The sequence below is a fragment of the Pipistrellus hanaki genome, assembly GCF_964339955.1.
Source record: "Pipistrellus hanaki genome assembly, chromosome: 3".
NCBI lineage: Eukaryota > Metazoa > Chordata > Mammalia > Chiroptera > Vespertilionidae > Pipistrellus > Pipistrellus hanaki.
Window position 1 is genome coordinate 1,486,656 of NC_140505.1, and position 16,127 is coordinate 1,502,782.

A 16,127-nucleotide genomic window follows, 5' to 3' on the forward strand; every position below is an offset into this window, starting at 1 on the left:
AGGAGAGTTAGCTACACCTGGGCCTGGTCCAGGGTGATTGTTTTCCGTTGCCCGTGTCGCCCGGAAATGCTTACAATAGGTGAGCATTATAATGATGGAGAGCCCAGCTGGTGCCGCTCAGCGGTGGAGCATCGACCTATGAACCAGGAGGTCAGGGTTCAATTCCCGGTCAGGGCACAGGCCTGGGCGCAGGCCCCATCCCCAGTAGGAGGTGCGTGTGCAGGAGGCAGCCTATCCATGGTTCTCCCTCCTTATTGATATTTCTCTCCCTCTCTCTCCCCTCTCCCTTCTTCTCTGAATGAGAAAACGTGTTAAAACAACAACGCTTTCTCCCCTGACGTGGATCCGCCGCCCCCAGACGGCTCTTGTTTTCTCCATGGACCTGAAAGGTGTTTCTATTCACCCAAGGGCGCCTTGGGGGCGCCAGCCGTGAGCAGCCTCGGAGCGCCAATCGCTGCGTTCCAGCCCCCACCGTCCACGCGAGGGACCAGGCGAGGAGGCGGTGTGTCTGTCCCGTGGCCGTGACCGGCGGGCCGGCCCACGTGTGCACGACGGGCATGGTTCCCTGAGGGCCTGCGGCCTCTGAGGAAACCGAGTCGCCGCCTCTCGGCGCAGGAAATGGGTGCCTGGAGGGCGGGCCTGCTAAACCCCACCACACGTGTCTCCCCGCCCCGTGGCCCCGTGGCTCCGTGCGGCCACGGATACACCGACACCGGATCCGGTAGAAACAAACAGCCGACCCCTGCTGCTGGGGGAGGAGAGGTCTGATCACATTACAGGGAGACACGGATTTAGAAACACTCGTGACTCCGGCACCGCCCCCAGCCCCTCCTCCTGCTATGCGGGAGCCGAGAGGGGTCTGTGTGTGGAGGGGTCAGATGGGCGTGTAACACGCACCCTGCATGTTCCCGTGTCGCTCACAGGGGCCCGTGTGCATGTGACACGGCCCCTCCCGTGCCCTGGGACGGGCCGGTTGACAGCACAGCCATCAATCCCTTTTCCATTCCGGGTTAACGGACTGATTTTGAATTTCCTTAATTGAACGACGCAGTTGCAGGTGTCAGTGCCGAGTAAATAATCGCAGGACGTGAACTGTTTCAGGGACAGAAAGCCACAGGGGGCGGAAAGCAAACAGGAACCCGTGCCTTCCCGCACTCACTCACCACTGAGCCGTCCCCTCTCTGACACCCGCGGGAGGGGGTGCCTCGACCCGTGGGACCGCGCTTCCTAAAAGGCTCATTACCGAGAGGACTGGAGGCAGGAGGACGGTGGGCAGAGGATAAAAATGATCCTCTGATCGCGTTAATTTGCCGCCGTGGACTCAGATGAACAATTTAAAAAATCATCTCACACATTCAAGAAAAACATTCAATTATTCAGCTGAGCAGTTTGGGCAAAAGCAATTGTCTCCGCCCTGTGCTGTGAACGCCGAGCGGGAATCCATCACCGGAGCCGGAGCACCGTTCCCCCGGCGCCGCCATTTCCTCCGCGCGCCGGGCAGACGCAGCGTCACGGGGAGCACACTGGCTCGGCAGCTGAATGCTCCTGGGTTCCTGTGTCTTTGGGGAGCAGACGGATCAACAGAGACAGGGGGCCCTGAACCTCACGTCAGGTTAACGTAACTACGAGTGGTCAACTGGTTTTAAGATAAAAAATTAAATGATTACTTAAGATCTTAAAGTGACCTGGCCCTCAGGGCGCCCTTGACTGCGAGGGGCGGCCCCGCCGTCTGCTGCAGAACTTGGGGGCTCCCGTGGAGACCAGCTAACGGTCCAGATGCAGCCGAGCTGCTGGCCGTGTTCCCTGCGCCTGAGCGACCTCGTGGTGACACACCAACACGCTAACCACACGCCTCGCCACCGCCGGCATTGAGGAGGCGGCAAGCGCGGGCTCAGTCCTCGGCAGTGCTTTGCCCGCCAAGAAGGAAACCCAGAAATCAGCCTCAGGCCGCAGGAGGCACAGCTCGGAATCAGGACAAAGTGCAGCCCGCCCCGCCTCGCTCTCCGTTCTCCGCGTGAGGCCTTGGAGGACGGCAGAGAGCGGAGTGACAGCCCCACGCTGGCCCAGAGCCGGGCCGAGGACCTGCGTGGAGGGCGCCGCTCCAAGGGGATGGCTGTGCTGCTCCAATGAGTGTCCGCTCCCCACGAGTGTGAAGGGACGGGACGCGCGGCCCTTCCGTAGGTTACAGGAACCACAGACCGCCGGCGGGGGTGCGGGTCCGGGAAGCACTCAGACGAGCCCCGCTGTTCCTCCGCAGACGGAGCTGCTCACCATGGACACTCCTGCCTCCGCCTCAATCACTGAGCGGTCACAGGGCACGAGGAGCAGTGGGCTTTCCCGGCCGTCCTGGAACCCCGAGGGAACCCGCTCTGAGAGCCGGGCCAGGCCGGAGCCGATGACAGCAGCAGAGGCACCGGCCACCCAGGAGGGCACGAAGGTGAGACGCCCAGATGAGACAGGAATGTGGGGTGTGGCTCCCGGCCTGCCCCCGGCAGTGACTTCTCAGTGGACACACGGGTACCCGGTCTCCGGGAACGGGGCGCTTTACACTGAGCTGAGCTGGGGCTCTGGGGCTGAGCGTCGACCGATGAACCAGGGGTCACAGCTCCACATCTGGTCAGGGCAGTAGGGTGCGTGCAGGAGGCAGCCAATCAGTGATTCCCTCTCTTCATTGATGTTTCTGTGTCTCTCCCCTTCTCCCTTCTTCTCTCTCAAAAAACAAGAAAAACGTGTGTAAAGAAATTACTACTGTCTCTTTATTCAAGGAAAAGAAAGCCATCTTCCATTGCAACAACCAGTGAAATAACAAAGCAAGGCTGTGACAGGTCCCAGGCGGGAGGGAGGGACGCTGAGGCAGGAGAGAAGTGAACCAGGCCGTCCCTGTGAGCAGTGAGCAGCCAGCCTGGACCCACAGCCCCTGGCCCCCCAGCCCAGCACAGAGCACAGGGAAAGCCTCTGAGGAGGGGATGCGGGGGAGAGAAGGGGAAGGAAAGGGCTGTTTCTTCCCTGAGCAGAGAAGCCAGCGGGCTCGGGCTTGGCAAGATAAGGCTGCAGGTGCTTCTCAGGAATTCTGGGAAGGCCGCCACCAAGTCAACAGGGACCCGGGAACTAATCTGCACAAAACAGTCATCGGGGTTCTGGACCGTGAAGACAGGAGGGTGTGCAACACGCAGACCCCACCAACTCGCTCTGCAGATTGGCTGAACTCTGGGCCTCGTCCCAGGGGCCCCAACCCAGCCACAGGCGGGAACTCCTCATAAAACTCTCAGCTGCAGCTGCGCCTGAACCGGTATCATGTCATGAATGTGAATTCTGACGGCTTGGCTTCGAGGCCTCGGAGCAGAGGGTCTGTCCCAGGTTTCTGTCTGAGCTGCATCAGTGCTTGCCCTGGGAGGGTCCCAGAGACCCCACCCCTCATTCCTCCGAACCCCGCCCCCAAGTTCACGTCCTAATCCCCCGCCCCCCTCCTGACTCTCACTGGTGATTCACATTCAGGACTAGAGGGAGATGCTTGGAACCCCGCACCTAGGCCCATGCACCCCGGGCCCTGCACACAGCAGGCGGAGGGGCGGCGTGGGGGCTGGGGAGGGGCCTGCACCCGCAGCTGAGGAGGCCAGCCTCCCGGGGCCCCGGTTACCCCGGGGACTGGGGTGCCATGTCCTGGAGAGACAGGCTGCTCCCCACACAGTCCTGGCACCGTGAGGAGCTCTGGCTGTTTGCACAGATTCCCCCCCGTGTGAATGACTGCGTGGTCCGCGGCGACAGATGCCGGGAACACGTCTGACCGGAGCAGAGCCGTTACAACCCACCCCCCGGCACTTCCCCCGGCGTCAGCACCTTCCCTCCCGGACAACCGGGGCGGGCGTGTCAACAAGCCCGTCTGCGGTAATCCCCGCGGGCAGGGAGCGGGGTGGGGAGTGAAGGCGAGACGTGTGCAGAGCCCTCCGTCTGAGGGAGGACACGCGTCGGTGAGTGGGGTGTCTGTGGTGAGAGGAGGGGCGTGTTGCTAAGCAGCGGGGCCTGGACCCGGCGGGCTGCAGATCAGATTAAAGCAGGTACATTCAGCGGAGCCTCAGGGGCCCCGAGGGCTGAGCGACCCCCGGCCAGCCAGCAGCCGCTGCCTGTGGCGCTCCCGATACAGGGGTCCCCCAAAGTGTGCACACTCCAGCAGCTGAGAGCTCAACATGGAATGTATTTTTCTCATTTTTAAAATTTATTTTATGGATGTCAGAGAGGAAGGGAGAGACGGAAACATCCATGACGAGGGAGAATCATGGGTCCGCTGCCTTCTGCTCGCCCCCTACTGGAGATGGAGCCTGCAACCGGGCATATGCCCTTGACGGGGAATCAGACCCGGTTCAGAGGGCAACGCTCAGCCACTGAGCCACACCGGCCGGGCAGAAAAGGAAACGTATTTCAGTAAACGCTGCCTTTGTAACTGGGGACATCCTGGAGAGGATTATCACAGGTTCCCGAATTCTTCACTAACGACCTCCATGCGTGTATCTTACCATTTAACTAGCAGCGCCCACTTACTCTTCGGGCGTGCATAAGGAATCGTCTCAATAAGTGCTGTTTTTCAAAATCACCGTTTGTGCTTTCGGAAACAGCTCTTGTTGGGGAGCTATTTTCCAGAGACACTTTCAGATCCACAACGAACCTCTATTTGTGAGAAAAACCCCCCTCTCTCCACACACGCACACCGGCCAAGGGCGGCCTGGCCTGTCGGGGTTCGAGCCCGGCTCCCAGGGGTTTGACATGAATACAAAGCCAGGGACGCTGCCTCGCCCGCGACAGGGCCTGAACCCCATCGGGAGCGGATGCCGCCCGTACGTCTGTCTGCCTTGTTCAGGCGCGCCTGTCATTTCTCTTATTAGACAGACACAGTGGCATGCCGTCTGACTCCACCGAGGAAAGCGGCGTGTGAATACTGAACAGCCCGGCCGGCGGGATCGGGCTGAGCGTTCGCCTGTGACCCAGTCGGTCACGGTTCTGTTCCTGTCAGGGCACAGGCCCGGGGTGCGGGCTCCATCCCAGTGGGGGGCGTGCAGGAGGCAGCTGACCCATGATGATCCTCTCTCACCACTGATGTTTCTCTCTCTCTACCTCTTCCCCTTCTCTCTAAAAATCAATAAAAACATCTTAAAAGGGGGCCAGTTAGTGCAGGCCTTCCCTGAGAGTGTAATTCCACGTGACCTCACCCACGTCTTGCTGAAGCCTTTTCCATGCAAACAAGAGGCTGTTTCCAGGGTTGATGACACCCCTTCCTGGGCCCCACCCTGCCCCTGTCCCTGCTCTGTCCCTGTCCCCACTCTATCTGCCCCTGTCCCCGCTCTGTCCCCGTCCCCGCTCTGCCCCTGTCCCCGCTCTGTCCCTGTCCCTGTCCCCACTCTATCTGCCCCTGTCCCCGCTCTGTCCCCGTCCCCGCTCTGCCCCTGTCCCCGCTCTGCCCCTGTCCCCGCTCTGCCCCTGTCCCCGCTCTGTCCCTGTCCCCGCTCTGCCCCTGTCCCCACTCTGTCCCTGCCCCTGTCCCCGCTCTGTCCCTGCCCCTGTCCCCGCTCTGTCCCTGTCCCCGCTCTGTCCCCGTCCCCGCTCTGTCCCCGTCCCCGCTCTGTCCCCGTCCCCGCTCTGTCCCTGCCCCTGTCCCCGCTCTGTCCCTGCCCCTGTCCCCGCTCTGTCCCCATCCCCGCTCTGCCCCTGTCCCCGCTCTGTCCCTGTCCCTGTCCCCGCTCTGTCCCCATCCCCGCTCTGTCCCAGTCCCCGCTCTGTCCCTGTCCCCGCTCTGTCCCTGTCCCTGTCCCCGCTCTGTCCCTGTCCCCGCTCTGCCCCTGTCCCCGCTCTGTCCCAGTCCCCGCTCTGTCCCTGTCCCCGCTCTGTCCCTGCCCCTGTCCCCGCTCTGTCCCTGTCCCCGCTCTGTCCCTGCCCCTGTCCCCGCTCTGTCCCTATCCCCGCTCTGTTCCCGTCCCCGCTCTGTCCCTGTCCCCGCTCTGTCCCTGTCCCCGCTCTGTCCCTGTCCCCGTCCCCGCTCTGTCCCCGTCCCCGCTCTGTCCCCATCCCCGCTCTGTCCCTGTCCCCGCTCTGTCCCTGTCCCCGCTCTGTCCCCATCCCCGCTCTGTCCCTGTCCCCGCTCTGCCCCTGTCCCCGCTCTGTCCCCATCCCCGCTCTGTCCCCGTCCCCGCTCTGTCCCTGTCCCCGCTCTGTCCCTGTCCCCGCTCTGTCCCTGTCCCTGTCCCCGCTCTGTCCCTGTCCCCGTCCCCGCTCTGTCCCAGTCCCCGCTCTGTCCCCGTCCCCGCTCTGTCCCTGTTCCCGCTCTGTCCCTGTCCCAGTCCCCGCTCTGTCCCCGTCCCCGCTCTGTCCCTGTTCCCGCTCTGTCCCTGTCCCTGTCCCCGCTCTGTCCCTGTCCCCGTCCCCGCTCTGTCCCAGTCCCCGCTCTGTCCCCGTCCCCGCTCTGTCCCTGTTCCCGCTCTGTCCCTGTCCCAGTCCCCGCTCTGTCCCCGTCCCCGCTCTGTCCCAGTCCCCGCTCTGTCCCTGTCCCCATTCTGTCCCTGTCCCTGTCCCCGCTCTGCCCCTGTCCCCGCTCTGTTCCTGTCACTGCTCTGTCCCTGTCCCCACTCTATCTGTCCCTGTTCCCGCTCTGCCCCTGCCCCTGTCCCTGCTCTGCCCCCGTCCCCGGCTCTGCCCTGTCCCTGGCCGCTCTGGCTCCCAGTGCTGAGATCTGGAGCCTGGCGCCCAGGGCCTCTGAGAACGCCCTTGGTCTGTGTGACGGTCGCCGTGCCCCGAGCCTCATGTATTCCGGTCACCTCTCCTCAGCGCGGCGAGCTCTGAGCGGGCAGCACGGATTTTATCGCCGGCTCCGGCACGGCTATCCATCGTGCAGGGAGATGACGCCGCGGGGAAATGTCAGCGCGGGGCGGCAGGCGGTAAATCCCCGGGGGATGCGGCTGCCACAGGACGGCGGAAACGGTGACATTGGCTCCCGGAGTCTGCCAGCAGCTGGAGGATTTACGCCGACGCCCGGTGCCGGCGGCCGTGAATCAGGTTTATGGGCTCACTGAGTGGGGGGACGGCTGGACGGCCAGCCCGGGCGCCCGCGTCCCTGAGCCTCCGAGGGCTGGCTGCCTTCGACCGAACGCTGACAGCTAAAGAGCCACCACCTTCTAATGGGCAGTGCTTACACTCTTTCCTTTTTTAAAGTGTGTTTTTATGGGTGTCAGGACGGGAGAGGGAGAGAAAGAAACATCCATGATGAGAGAGAACCATGGACCGACTGCCTTCTGCACACCTCCCAGTGGGGATTGAGCCCGCAACCCGGGCCTGTGCCCGGACCGGGAATCGAGCCTGTGACCTCCTGTGTGTGCAAACATGCATTCCACCGGAGCCCCATGGGCCGGGCAGACTTAACTGTTTTTAAAAACCTTGACAACTACGGGTTTCATCCTCAGAAGAAAGAAGTTACCTGTGAGAGAAACTGTTCAGCGCGCCCTGGCAGTCACGACAACGTCACAGGCCCAGGCGAGCAGTTCCCGGCCGCGGAGCCGGCGGCCCTGCGCGGCGCCCCTTCCCGCCCGCCACCGGGGGCGCCGCGCGTCTCACCTGCGGTGGAGCGGATGGTGGCGGTGACGTGGGCCGGCGTCAGCGCGGGGAGACACTCGTCGTCCTGGGCGTAGCCGGCCTGGATGGCGCGCAGGTAGCTGTGGCTGCGCGTCCGGAAGCAGCCGGGCAGGTCCAGGGCGTCCATGGCCTGCGACTCCGCCTCGCCGAACACCGACTCGCACACCGACTCGAACTGCCCGTTGACCTCTGCCTCGCTCATCTGCAACCGGAAGGCGCGGTTGGTGGCAAGTCCGCCACGCACATCCGGACCCGCGGGCACGAAACCCACCAGCTTCCGGAGAGTCTCCCACCCCCAGCACAGCGAGTGTGACACCAGCACGGTGAGTGTGACATCAGCACGGTGTGTGTGACATCAGTACGGTGTGACACCAGCACAGCGAGTCTGACACCAGCACAGTGTGTGTGACATCAGCATGGTGAGTGTGACACCAGCAGTGAGTATGACATCAGCACGGTGTGTGTGACATCTGTGACACCAGCACAGCGAGTCTGACACCAGCACAGTGTGTGTGACACCAGCACAGCGAGTGTGACACCAGCACGGTGTGTGTGACATCAGCACGGTGTGTGTGACATCAGTACGGTGTGACACCAGCACAGCGAGTCTGACACCAGCACAGTGTGTGTGACATCAGCATGGTGAGTGTGACACCAGCAGTGAGTATGACATCAGCACGGTGTGTGTGACATCAGTACGGTGTGACACCAGCACAGCGAGTCTGACACCAGCACGGTGTGTGTGACACCAGCACTGGATTGCTCAGCTCGGGGGAGAGCGTGGTGGGCAATCTCTTTGTTGTTGCTGTTAGTCCTCACCCGAGGGCATTTCTCCATTGGTTTTCAGAGAGAGCGGAAGGGAGGGGGAGACACAGAGCCACATCGAGGTGGGAGAGACATGCTGATTGGCTGCTTTCCACACAAGGCCGGGGATGGAGCCTGCAACCCGGGCATGTGCCCTGGACCAGCATCAAACACGGAGCCCTTCAGTCCACAGGCCGGCGCTCTGGCCACGCAGCCCAGCCCGAGAGGGTGGGTTACTTCTTACTGAGCCAGAAGGCAAACGGCCGCTCCAAGCTGCCCCGGTGTTGTGGGGCCCCCCAGCCAAGACTTCAGGGGTGGCCGGCAGGTCTGCCTGCGCTCAGAGAGGCCGCGGGGAAGAGCGAGCACAGCACCTCTGGACCGGGGGTGAAGGGTGTCACCCTGACAGGAAGACTCCGGGGACACAGCTACAGAGGGGGGCCCAGGGGATGCGGGGCGGCAGGGGCCCTACCTGGCTCACGCAGCTGGCCTGGCTCAGCATGCTGACCGCCCTCATGTAGCTCTGGTTGCGGGAGCGGAACTTCGGGGAGTTGTAGTTGGCAGCGGGGTCCAGGCTGTGGCCGGCCGGCCCGTCGCTGGCGGCCTGCAGGTAGCTCTGGCTGCAGGGGAAGGAGGAGAGAAAAGGGATCGTGTGAACAGCACGGGAGGGGCCGGGGCGCGATGGAACGGGGCCGAGCACAGCCCAAACCTCCAGTGGACGGGTGCCTCTGCCTCACGCAAACCCCCGCACGGCTCACGTGTACAAACATGAATCGCACCCAGCGGGAGGGCGAGGCTAATTGCAAAACGGCTCTGCCTCCCGACGCTCTTCGGTCGGGCAGGACATGAGCGTCACCCCCCGGTGTTAAGGAAGAGCCGAGTGGAAGGGAGCCGAGCTGAGGCCAAACGCCCGGGAAAGCTCATCGACACCGCGCTGGCTCTCGGGGACGTGGCCGACTGGAGGCGAAGGGACGGAAAAGGCCTGCCTTCGGTCTGCACTTACGCAGCGCTGCCCAGGCTCTGCGACACGGCGGGAGGAGCAGACGAGGAACGCCCGAACAGTCCTCCCGCCTCCCTGCCTGCTCTTTGCTGAACGTCGGAAGGGTGTGTGGCAACGGGGGCGCCTGGGCGTCCGCTGAGCTGCCCTGCCAGCACGTGGAGCTCCCCCAGGCCCTGCGGACGATCTCCGCACTCGGGAACGCTAGGGAACGCTGGCACAGCCTGAAGGAGCCTGAGGGAACGTGGCTGCCTCTGGCTCCAGTCGGCCGGTTAGCAGGTGCCTTGCTGTTCAAGGCAACCGCTTTTTGTTGGTGGCGATCCTCACCTGAGAATGCATTTCCAGGGACTTCTGAAGAGCGTGGGAGGGAGGGAGGGAGGGAGGGAGAGAGATCGCCGTGGATGTGAGAGAGACGCACCCATTGGCTGCCTCCTGCTCACGCCCAACCAGGGCTGGGATCGAGCCTGCAACCAGGTGCGTGCCCTAGACCGGAACCGAGCCTGCGACGCCTCAGCCCGAGGGCGGGCGCTCTAACCATGAGCGGCACCTCATTCTGAGGGCAGGCGCTCTAACCGCTGAGGGCAGACAGACTCAGCTGGCTGTCCCCACACGGAACTGGCCAGAGCCCGTGGAAGCAGCAAAATGCCCTCTGCTCTCCAGGACACAGCCATGTGTGGGGGCTCCTGTGGATTGTGTGGACCATGTAGATCACAGCCCACTTCGTGTGTGTGTGCGTGTGTTGTGTGTGCACATGTGTTTCTGTGTGCGTGCATGTGTGTGCACATGTGTTTCTGTGTGCATGCGTGTGTGCATGGGTTTCTGTGTGCATGTGCGCACGCTTGTGTGCATTGTCTCTGTGTGTGCATGTGTGTCTCTGTGTGTGCATGTGTGTCTCTGTGTGCATGAGTGTGCATGCATGTGTATGTGTGTTCGGTGCAGGGTAAGGGGGCTGTGCTGACACGTAGGCTCTTGGCTCCCCTGTTTTTGGAAAACGCAAACTTTCCTTCTTGTGTAGCCGCCTGCATGGCCTTGAAGTCGCCGCTGCTCAGACCTTGGTGTCTGCGGATTAGCACCGAGCCCTCATTTCCTTCCCCTGGAACGGCGTGCACGGCTGGCAATGGCGCCACCCATCATGGTAACGGCTCCGGTGACGGGTGCTCCCGGCCCAAGAGGTGTCGGTGCGCCTCCTGGTGGGGCTGCGGTGTGCAGCGTGCTGGGTGCTGTGGCCGGGGACGGCACTCACGGGCCACTCGGCAGGATCGGGGGCCTAGTTTAGGGCATCTACTCTCACCCCAATGACTCCCTCATCCCAAACTCCTCTTAAACCAGATGGCAGCTGCGCGGCACATGCCGGGGCCTGGCCTCCCTGCGGGCATTTCACCGCGTCCTGACCGTCCGTCTCCAAGGAACCCTGTCGGGGAGGGCCGTTCACATTTCATCTATTTATTTAGTTAAAACATATTTGTATTGATTCCAGAGAGGAAGGGAGAGAGAGAAACATCCACGATGAGAGTCACGGATCAGCTGCCTCCTGCACACCCCACACGAGTCCCCCACCTGGGCATGAGTCCACCGTTCCGTCCACGTGCCCTGGCCGGGAGCTGAACCATGACCTCCGGGTTATAGGGTGATGCTCAGCCACTGAGCCACGTTGGCTGGGCATGCTAGGGCCGTTCATACCCATCACGATGCCAACAGGGACACTGAGGCACGGCAGTTATGAGCGCCCGCCCTGGTGCACCCAGGCCAAGGCAGAGCGGACGCAGCGTCCGCTCCAGATTCATGCCTTCAACCTGAGATCAGAGTGCTGGCGGCAGAGAGCCTCAGGCTCGCTGTGCTGAACCGACTGTTTTAACAGCGACTCGGGGCTTTCTCCTACAGCGACCGGGGCCGGGCTTCCTGAAACCATCGCCCACTGAGGGCTGGGAGTCCGACACCGCGCCCGGTCAGGGCGCCGTCCGCACGCACAGCCCCGCGGGACCCCGGGCCGCCCTCCCGGGGAGCCCCACATCGTTTGGAAACTCCCTGTAAGCCCCTCAGTTACCCAAGTGGTCATTCCTGCTGGACTGGCCCAGCTGCCAGGGATGAGACGTTAGTGCCCGTGTGGGCCTGGTGGAAGCTCAGAAACGTTACAAGGAGCCACGGGAAGATTTCTAGAATCATACAGAAACATTTTCCTGCAAATCTCCCCCCTCCCCCCATGATGCCCGTCTTCGAGTCGCTGTGTGGGGAGGCCCGGCTCTGGGAGCCACAGGAGAGACGTGGCAGTGGGAGAGCCACGCTCCCGGAGGGCTCCACTCCCTTCTGCCTGTGCCCACCCGCCCGCTGCCGAGCGGCTCAGCCTCCCGGTGACTCAGCTCCGGGAAAAACAAGCTTACGTAACAGCACGTGCCGCCTCTGCACAGCTGCCTCCGCCACATCCACGGCGGGGCCCGGACCAAAGGCCCTCCCTGCCCCCGCCCGGGAAGGGGGTGGAGATTTATGGGGTCGGACAAAGGAGAGACAGAGGGCACCTGCTTTTACACCGAACACGGGATCCCAAACACTGGCATCCTCTATTTTAAATATTTCTTTTTTCTTTCTTTCTTAGAGAGAGGAAGGGAGTGGAGAGAGAGATGGAAACATCCATGATGAGAGAGAATCATGGGTCAGTTGCCTCATGCACGCCCCCTACTGGGGATGGAGCCCACAATCCGAGCATGTGCCCTGACCAGGATTCAAACGGTGACCTCCTGGTTCCTAGGTGGTCGCTCAGCCACTGAGCCACACTGGCCGGACCTGGGCCCTGCCCGGAAATGACACTGGGACAGTGCCCAGACCATCACACCACACCTTAGGGGCTGTTTGAGTTTAGGAGGGCTGAGCGAGCGGCTGACACAGGACCCCACGGGCAGGGCACTCTGTGGGTGGAAGCTCTGCCCCTGCCCGCCAGGCGGATTTCCGCCCATGGGGTCCTCTTGGGCACCCTTGGCTCCGGCACAGCGGCCCGGCCAGCACTGCCGCCCCGAGACCTAGAAGCACGGTGACAGCACTGGTTTCCTGCCGCTGCCGGCCTGGGCACCGGCGAGTGTGACTAGAGAGAAAGCCCCGCTAAACCTCTGGCTTAGCATTTCCGAGGTTAGTTTTTCCATCAGTTTGAGAGTTTTCCAGAAAACTCCGGGCCCGGGACCGGGCTGAGTGAGCGGTTGTCAGAGGGATCAGAGGGGGAGCCGTGTCGCCAGGGCCGCAGCCCCACATCCCCTGGGAATGCTGGCCCTGGGGGAGGGCAGGGGCTCCGTCAGCCGTGGCGCCCTGTGCACCCCGAGGTGGCAGATTCGAACCCCAGCCCAGACCGTGTGGGAACCACCGGTCGACGTTTCTGGCTCCCTGTCTCAACATGTCTTGGGATGAGGATTAAAAAATAAAAACTAAACCCATTTTGTGTGACAGATGCTCCTGCACATACATGTTCAGTCCATGTCCTCCTCTCCCCTGGCAAAAATGTGTTGCCTAAGTGTGCACTTATGAAATCACAGTAAAAATGTCATATTATGATTCTCACACACACACAAACTCTCTCTCTTGCACACTCATACAACTCTCTCACACATCTCACATGCTCACACACTCACACATACACACACATACTCTCACACCTACAGTCATGACACACTCATACACTCCTGCACACTCACACACACACCCACACTCATACAACTCTCATACATGTCATGTGCTCACACACACACTCACACAGCTTTCACATACTCTCACACACAGTCATGGCACACTTGTACACTCATGCACACTCACATACCATCGGCGCATACTCTCTCACACACTCTACAACTCGCACACACTTCTCACATGCTCACACACACTCATGCACTCACACACTCACACGCACACTCACTCTCTCACATACACACTCTCTCTCTCTCACACACACACACGCTTCTGATGACAATAACCGAGTGATCTGAGAGGACGTGGTGGACACTGTGTGGCTCCTGCTCTAAGTGAACACCGGGCTGAGAAGCCCCGGTCTGGTCCCTCCATTACCGCGCCCTCGGGGATGGCCTGCTCCCTCCGGAAGGACGTGCCCGCGGGTGGCCATCGCCTGGGACGTTCCCGGAAGTGGTCCCTGGGGCGCGGGGAGCGGGGAGGGGGCGGCGGGGTCTTACGTGGGCAGCCCGCCCAGCGGCCGCGGGGCCAGGGACTTGAGCAGCGGCTCCGGCCGCAGGGCCGCCGTGGGCGACGTCTTGGGGCTGGCGTCGGACTCGCCGCTGTCCTCGTCGCCCATGGCCTTGATGTAGCTGCCGCTGCGCATCCGCCGGCAGGGGATCTCGTCGTCCTTGCCGCCCGGCGGGTAGCCGGCCCACTCGTCCTGAGGCACCTGGGGGGAGACAGCGTCAGAGCCACCCTGGAGGGCCTCTGTTTCCATGACCGTCACTGACCTCAGGGAGGAGGGGGAGGGACACCACTGAGAGCCGCCCGCCGGGCCTTCCGCAGCCCCGCCTGGGACCGAGCCCGCACCCGGGCGTGTGCCTGACCTCCCGGGCCGTGGTGGGCACTCGGCCACGAGCCTCCCCGGCCGCAGCAGGCTCTGCAGGGTCAGTCATTGCTGAACGGGAGGCACGCAGCCCTGGGGGGGCCCGGTGCTGAACCCTGAAAGGACATCACAGGAAGCTACTGCTCTTCCAATTACAAAGCCCCAGAGGACCACGGTGGAGAGTGAGGACATGTTGGAAAAGCAACTGAGGACGCTCCGCGACCCCGAAGAACCCTCCGCGACCCGGAAGTACCCTCCGCGACCCGGAAGAACTCCCCGTGACCCGGAAGGACCCTCCGCGACCCGGAAGAACCCTCCGTGACCCGGAAGAACCACAAGCAGGGTGAGATCTTTTCCTCTGGGACCTGCAGGAGGCTGGAGAGCCGCAGAAGTCACCGCATCGGGGAGGAGGAAGCGGAAACAGAGAGGAGGGGTGTCACGTGGCACCTGGTGGTAACCACGTGGGTGCCCCCTTCCTGTCCCAGAAGCCCCTGCAGTGGTGGCGTTCACGGAAGGTGACCTCTGACGCTTGGTCGCGGGAAACGGGAAAACCAGAGCCTTTTCTGAGGACAGGCGGGCCCGCTTCCCCCGCACTGCCCCTCGGCTGCTCGGACCGCAGGCGGACAGTCCTCCGAGGCCCGAGCGCCGTCTGCCCGGGGACAGGAAAGCGCCCTGTGCGCCGCGTGGCGGGCCCGGCGGAGCGTCACGCCGAGCGGAGCGAGCCGGCCGGACAGAGACAAGCATCCGTGGCCGCGCTCAGCGTGGATCTCATGGGCAACGGAACCTGATGGCTGAAAACAGACCCGGAGCCCGGCCAGGGCGGCTCAGTGGATAGAGCGCTGGCCTGTGGACTGAAGGGTCACGGGTTTGATCCCGGCCAAGGGCACAGGCCCAGGTTGTGAGCTCCATCCCCAGTGTGGGGCGTGCAGGAGGCAGCCGATCAATGGTTCTCTCTCATCACTGATGTTTCTGTCTCTCTCTCCCTCTTCCGCTCTGAAATGAATATATATATATATATATATATATATATATATATATATATATATATATATATATATATATATATATGTAAAAGGGAAAAATAGATCCAGAAACATCGGACAGACAGTCAAACCTCAGAGGGAAGGCCCGGAAGGGTGGGCAGGAAGCGGTGAGAGATCAACCGAAGAACTTGAGGGAAGAGAAGCATAGCCCATGGACACAGACCACAGAGGGGTGAAGGCTGGGCTGGGGGCCGAGGCGGGCGGGAGAGGTCAGTGGAGAGAAGGGGACGTAGGTAATACTTCCATCAATAAAGAATTACGGAATAAATAAAAACACAAGGCTTTGCTCAGCTCAGATCTCGCTAGCTCGGGGGAAAAGGCACGGACTGCGTGAGCACCTGCTTCTCCTTCCCGCCTGGCGACCCCTCCCCGCCGGCCGAGCAGGGTCCTGGGCGCCCCCTCCTGGCAGCGGGACGGCGGTGTGCGAGCACCCGGCTTCCCGGCCCCGGGGGCTCTTGGGGAGACTGCCTGCGGGGATGTCTGTGCCCAGCCTCTCGGCGGTGCTGGGCTCAGCTCCCGTGAGTCCCCAGCAGGACAGGCCGCCGGGGAGACGCACGTGTGACGGGAGCCTCCAGGTCAGGAGTCGTGTCCCCCCACCCCCACCCCCCCCCCCCCCGCACACCACACGCCAGCGGGGACCCCGGAGGACAGAGGGGAGGAGGCCACCTGGCTGCATCCCAGGACGAGGCAGCTTCACGCAGACAAGGAGCACGCGTCCCTGCAGGTCCCAGGGCTCAGGGGAGCCAGGCCCTCCCCCCAGGGCCCCGCAGCGCCCCCTGACCCCGCAGCGCCCGCTGACCCCGCAGCGCCCCCTGACCCCGCAGCGCCCGCTGACCCCGCAGCGCCCCCTGACCCCGCAGCGCCCCCTGACCCCGCAGCGCCCCCTGACCCCGCAGCGCCCCCTGACCCCGCAGCGCCCGCTGACCCCGCAGCGCCCCCTGACCCTGCAGCACCCCCTGACCCCGCAGCGCCTTCCAATCTGCAGTGATGACGCAAGAGGAAAAGCCCTCAGCGCCGCGCTCCGTGCAGACCAGCACAGCACTGAGTGGCCTTCGTGGCCCTGTCCTGCGGAACCCGAGTGGGGAGGGGGCGGGGTGAGGTCCTGGCCCGCCCTGCTTGGTTCTGGTGCTGCGTGATGCGTGCA

General features: G+C 62.8%; 1 protein-coding gene across 8 annotated transcripts in view; it reads right to left on the reverse strand.

Moving 5' to 3' along the window:
* Positions 1 to 16,127, reverse strand: part of DLGAP2 (DLG associated protein 2) — a 148,764-nt gene that overhangs the window by 18,996 nt on the left and 113,641 nt on the right. For all 8 annotated transcript variants that reach the window (XM_084878335.1, XM_084878336.1, XM_084878333.1 and 5 more), the window contains 3 exons: positions 13,573 to 13,784; positions 8,885 to 9,032; positions 7,594 to 7,813 (listed from right to left, as the gene is read on the reverse strand). In XM_084878335.1, the coding sequence (XP_084734461.1) occupies positions 7,594 to 7,813; positions 8,885 to 9,032; positions 13,573 to 13,784 (580 nt within the window). The remainder of the gene's footprint in view (positions 1 to 7,593; positions 7,814 to 8,884; positions 9,033 to 13,572; positions 13,785 to 16,127) is intronic.